At 39.3% G+C, this 6,201-nt stretch overlaps 1 protein-coding gene across 5 annotated transcripts in view; it reads left to right on the top strand.

The window, feature by feature from the left end:
* The window catches only part of LOC106632978 (protocadherin gamma-A11), a 19,535-nt gene that overhangs the window by 7,486 nt on the left and 5,848 nt on the right, over positions 1-6,201 (top strand). Inside the window, exon 2 of one of the 5 annotated variants that reach the window (XM_042217215.1) lies at positions 3-145. The exons of 2 other annotated variants lie outside the window; for them this stretch is intronic. In XM_042217215.1, coding sequence (XP_042073149.1) covers positions 3-145 — 143 coding nt within the window. Of the gene's footprint in view, positions 1-2; positions 4,481-6,201 lie in introns of those variants that run through there. 2 more of the 5 variants (XM_042217219.1, XM_042217217.1) reach the window with 2 other exon arrangements.

Genomic DNA, 6,201 nt, shown 5'->3' with positions numbered 1-6,201 from the left:
AGGTTTTGTCGCAGGAGAAAGCCCAGACTGTTGTTTGATGGAGCAGTTGCCATCCCCAGCGGTTATCTCCCTCCTAATTACGCAGATGTTGATGGTGCAGGGACTTTACGCAGCACTTATAATTACGACGCGTACCTGACCACAGGTTCTAGAACCAGTGACTTTAAGTTTGTGACATCATACAATGACAACACGCTACCTGCTGACCAGACTCTGAAGAAAAGTCCATCAGACTTTGCTGATGTATTCGGGGACTGCGATACTGCCACTGAGGTATGATGCATAATTATTCCCTTCACATTAGTTCCAATGAGACAGCCACGCTTCTCTCAATCTTGTTATTTGCCATTCAGGTTTTATTTTGGTGTTTACTTTGAGACGTTCGAGGACTGTTCGTTGAAAATTCGCTTTGCTGACTCAAGGTTTCCCATTTTCTTACACATTTCAGCCTTTTTGTTCACTTATTTGATAGTGTTCACGCGGAAGAAATTCTTGGCGTTTATGTTATTTTAAAATTATTTTCTGCTGCCATACAGTTTAAGTTTGAATAGAGAATGTCTTTTGCGTCTCTCTTACTCTATCCATGGTGCTGAAGTTTTTGGTTTGTTTGCTTGATATTAGTAGACATTGAGCATAGCTGATTGTTATACATAAGTCTTTGTGCACCTTCAACAAGAAGACTGAATGTCTTTGTTTGCTTCGGTGTAGTTTGGCGTCGTTTATCTGTGATTTTGTTAAAGAAATTGCCTCCCTCCAGTGAGTCTGTTTCTTTTAACAGGTGCCAGTTGTACATTTCATGATGATTTCCTAATTATTTATTTTCTTCGCGCATGTCGTTCCTATGTATGTTACCCTCCCCACATATGTCATGCCCTTTGCGCTCTATAAATGAACGTTTCAACCAAAAGTTTTGTCTTACAGAACTTGAAAGTTTTTTTATGGTGTTAAATAACATGTTACGACCTCAAATTTCACTGACAGCCAGCCGGTACCTTAAATGAAGAAACTTCCAGCCGGCATATGAATTTCACAAATGCACTGTAATTTTTGGTTAAACTAAACATCTTATGTGAGGCATTTACTGTATCCACGCGGCTAGTGAAATGGTCTCTTTGCTTAGACTTGATAAAGATTATTGATCAGTCTGTCTTTAATTATGTCTAGCATCAGCATTAAATCGGTTCGTAGTTTCACCACATGTAAACCATCTGAAAAACACAGTGCGCTGTTAGAAAAACAGCAACAGCTTAAACATTTTATTCATCAGGACATATTGAAGCAATCAAAGAAAATACTTTTTTCTCCGCACAAATGTATGACTGATAGCTTCCACGCTGTTAAAATGCTTGCTGAACAATAATTATTTAAAAGAAATTTGTCTTTAACTGCAGTGTTTTAGCAGAGTAAAAACTTCAGTGTGCAAAATATAAAGTCAGGATTTACAGTCTAAAAAACAGAATAATTCAGGAAGTTTGCTTTAAAAGAAAAATGCTTACGTTTTATTTTTGACATTTTTCACCTCTGCAAGGATAAAAGTGTTGTTGTTTTAAATAATGTAACTGTTACAGGCTATACATGAATGTATTCAATACAGCTTTTTCTCAGTTTTACTTAATATATTTTTTTAAACAGGACGGTGGAAATGTAAAACAGGAAAGTGCATTAAAAATGAAAATAAGAATCACAGTTTCATTAGTGAGAGAGAGAGTCATGACATCATGGAATATAGGTTTGGCACTTCATACAATATTTATAATTTAAATGCTCCAGCTTATAGTTTTTTGTGGAATGACTTGAAATATAAAATTAATTTGAAAACATGAAGCTCTTGAAGGAAAAATGGTTTAGTTTGGTGTTGACCTACCCTGCTAGCAGTTGTATATAATTATCTGGCAAACTTAATTTATCTCTTTGTTCTCACAAAGTTTTTGTAGATTCGACTGGCAATTTTCAATGAATATGTCTCTGTTTGAAATTAAATCATACTGTTGTGTTGTTATACCTAGAGAAATACTCATGGTGTCAGTGTGTACCAGCAAACGAGAGACTGCAATAATACCCCACCCTTCACTATCTACGACTTTCAACCTCGAATCTGTAGTTGCAGTTGTTTTTCGCAAAACGTTGGGTGATTTTTTCGCTTATAGAAGGAAATTGGTCATTGTAGATCTTACTATACAAAACTGCTAGCAAAATTTGTTTTTTTCCGCAGTAGCAATGGGATACAGCGTATATGCGCTGCGCTGCGGCCTTGCTTATATGTATATTATCTTCGGGACCGTGAGTGGAGACGTGAGCTATTCTATGCCAGAGGAGATAAAACGTGGATCTATAATTGGAAATATCGCTAAGGATCTGGGACTTGATTTGGGCAGACTGTCCGCTCGAAAGCCTCGTATAGATACAGAGGATAGCGGTGTCAAGTACTGCAGCGTAAATCTCAATACTGGCGAGTTAATTGTACAAGAAAGGATCGACCGAGAGGGGCTTTGTGCGAAAAAGGCGTCGTGTGTTCTGAAACAGGAGCTAGTGCTGGAAAATCCTTTAGAACTGCACCGCATTCATATCCGCGTTCAAGACATCAACGATAACTCACCACAGTTTAAAGAGGAATCACTTAAGATTGAAATACAGGAGTCAGCGGATAAAGGCGAACGTTTTCTTGTCGGAGAAGCTCACGACGCGGACATCGGAGAAAATGCTGTTCAGGGCTATTCACTTCAGCAGAATGATCATTTCAAACTAAATGTGAACACAAAGGCGAGTGGTCGTAAATACTGTGAACTAGTCTTAGACAAAGAACTAGACAGGGAAGACAAAAAAGAGATTGCGCTGTTACTTACCGCCTTCGATGGAGGCTCTCCACAGAGATCAGGCACTGTAGTCATACACGTCACTGTACTGGATGCTAATGATAATGTACCAGTCTTTGGTCAGAATGTCTATACAGCAAGTCTGCCTGAAAACTCTCCTCTGGAAGCATTAGTAATCACAGTGAGTGCCAATGATCCAGATGAAGGTTTAAATAGCGAAATTACTTATGGATTTGATCATGTTTCAGATGAAAACAGCGATGTGTTTTCATTAAACCCCAGAACTGGAGAAGTGAGAGTAGCTGGAGCAATTGATTACGAGAAAGTATCATCATATGAAATGCAGATAAGCGCTAAAGATGGATTAGGGTTAGTTTCATATTCAACATTAAGTATTGAAGTCACTGACGTGAACGACAATGCACCAGTAATACATCTTAAGTCAATGTCTAACCCCATGCCCGAGAACGCCCCACCTGGTACAGAGGTGGGCATCATTAACGTGCAGGACAGAGATTCTGAGAATAACCGACAGGTCCGCTGCTCCATCCAGCAGGGTGTCCCCTTTAAGTTGGTTCCTTCTATTAAAAACTATTATTCTCTGGTCACCACGGGACAACTGGACCGTGAACTAGTGTCTGATTACAACATTACAATCACTGCCACTGACGAGGGCTCTCCACCTCTGTCCTCTTCTAAAAGTGTTCAGTTATCTGTAGCTGACATCAACGACAACCCACCTGTGTTTGAGGAACAGTCGTACAACGCATATGTGAGTGAGAATAACAAACCTGGCTCCACTTTATGTTCCGTTAGTGCTCGAGACCCCGACTGGAGACAGAACGGTACAGTGGTTTATTCTCTGTTAGCTGGTGAGGTGAACGGTGCCCCGGTGTCCTCGTATCTGTCTGTGAACGGAGACACGGGTGTGATCCACGCTGTGAGGTCCTTTGATTATGAACAGTTCAGGAGTTTTAAAGTCCACGTGATAGCCAGAGACAACGGTTCTCCTCCTCTCAGCAACAACGTGACCGTGAGTGTGTTCATCTCAGATGTGAATGACAACTCTCCTCAGATCCTGTACCCATCCCCAGAGGGCAACTCCTTCATGACCGAGCTGGTCCCCAAAGCTGCACACGGAGGCTCTCTGGTGTCCAAAGTGATCGCGGTGGACGCAGACTCCGGACAGAACGCCTGGCTGTCCTATCAAATAGTCAAATCCACTGATCCGGGACTTTTTACTATTGGTGTCCACAGCGGAGAGATCAGGACACAGCGGGACATTTCTGAATCTGACAGCATGAAACAGAACCTTGTAGTGGCAGTGAAAGATAACGGACAGCCCTCTCTGTCTGCCACCTGTTCCATGTATTTACTTATTTCTGATAACTTGGCGGAAGTGCCAGAACTGAAGGATCTGTCTTATAATGAGAGCAATTCCAAACTGACTTCTTATCTGATCATCGCGCTGGTGTCTGTGTCCACGTTTTTTCTGACTTTTATCATCATCATCCTGGGTTTGAGGTTTTGTCGCAGGAGAAAGCCCAGACTGTTGTTTGATGGAGCAGTTGCCATCCCCAGCGGTTATCTTCCTCCTAATTACGCAGATGTTGATGGCACAGGAACTTTACGCAGCACTTACAATTATGACGCCTACCTGACCACAGGTTCAAGAACCAGTGACTTTAAGTTTGTGACATCATACAATGACAACACGCTGCCTGCTGACCAGACTCTGAAGAAAAGTCCATCAGACTTTGTCGATGTGTTTGGGGACAGCGATGGTTCTCCTGAGGTAGGATCATTTCATTGTCACCAAAAATATCTTTTCGTCGTCCCAAAAATAAACTTGAATGATTCTGTAACCTCATTTGATTTACTTTGTTGCTTTTGTACATTAGTAATGTAAGCATCTTGCAATTTCATTATTTTTTTTCTCTGTCCTTGGTTCTGAACTGCGTTTTTGCGCTGTTCCTGGAATCGTTTTATGTGAATTTTAAGTCAATTTTTTCTTTTCTTTTTTCCCTGATTCATTTTTTAATACAGTTCCAAATTTGAGGGACCACCGATTTGGTTTGTCCAAAGTTGCGTTGCTTCTGGTTTGTGTAGTAGTATAAACAACTACCTTATATTTACATCATTCTTGTCTGTCCTTGGTCCTGAACTCGGCTTGACATTTTAATGCTCTTCTAAAGATAGTTTTTTGTTTTGTGCTTTTTTTCTTCTCTTTACCTTTCTTTCTTTCTTTGTTTTAGAAACACTGTCACCGTTATAGCACACCTAAATACAATATTTTTAGTATTTAGGTGTGATAATAATTTTCGCATAAATAAGGATTTCTAATTGATAATAAAGCTGTTCCTTCTACGTTTGTGTTGGCCATTAAAAATGTCATTCTTTTTTCATTTTTCTTTAATTGTTACTGAAAAGAAGAAGGTATGGACATGTCTCTATTACATATTTCATTTAAAGAAATCTTCTTTCAGTCATAATTGTTCTTATGAATCCTTTACGTTAAGTTCTCAGCGTTGATAGAAATCGGACCCTTCAACGGTCTTTCAAAATTCTTGCAGCAGTGTTCATAGTCACTTTGTCGTTTTGTTTCGTTTTCTATTCGTTGTATCAATTTTAAAATGGTTACTAATCCTTCTGAAAGCGCACTGTGTGGATCACCGTTTGTTCACCCTCAGTTAATTGGACGAATACATTTGAGCCTTTTTTTGACCCTCTCTATCTATTACAATGAGAATCCCAGGACTCTTCAGAAATACAAAACGATTTCACAGCAAGTCATCAAAAAGTAACGCTACGTTTTTGCACATAAAACATTACGAAGAACTTAGAATTTTGATAAAAGAGAAACTAACAGGAATAACAAAAAAAAAACGAGAGAGAAAAAGCTCTCTCCCCTTTCAACTTAAATCATAGTGCAGAGTCTGTGTCTAGGATCATTCTGTTGACTCGTCAAAGCTGTCTGGAAACAGAGAAACGGTTATTTTACCCTTTTTTTTTTAGTTTCCATTGCAGCTGGATCATTACCTTATTACATATTATATATTTTATAACTACCTATGTTTTCAGCCATTAAAAGTAATAATAAAATAGCAAAGCAACTATCTATATTTTTTTTACTCGTCCGTTCACAGTGAATGGCTCTACAGAATATCAAAATCTATTACATATTAAAAAAAACAAAAAAAAAAACAACTTCACGTTGCCATACCTCAGTAAATACTCATGGTGTCAGTGTGCGCCAGTAAACGTGAAGACCTGATCATTCTCCACCCTTCTGTCTCAGCGAATTCAAAGCCCGGTTCTCCTTTTGTAACGCAGTTGGAAAATACCTCCTCGCGTATGACTCCAGTTTCACAGTGACTTTAAAGATTCT

The sequence above is a fragment of the Haplochromis burtoni genome, unplaced genomic scaffold, assembly GCF_018398535.1.
Source record: "Haplochromis burtoni strain Fernald_Lab_line unplaced genomic scaffold, NCSU_Asbu1 Contig_1695, whole genome shotgun sequence".
NCBI classification, from domain to species: Eukaryota; Metazoa; Chordata; class Actinopteri; order Cichliformes; family Cichlidae; genus Haplochromis; species Haplochromis burtoni.
This window is presented reverse-complemented; position numbering and strand designations above follow the sequence as displayed.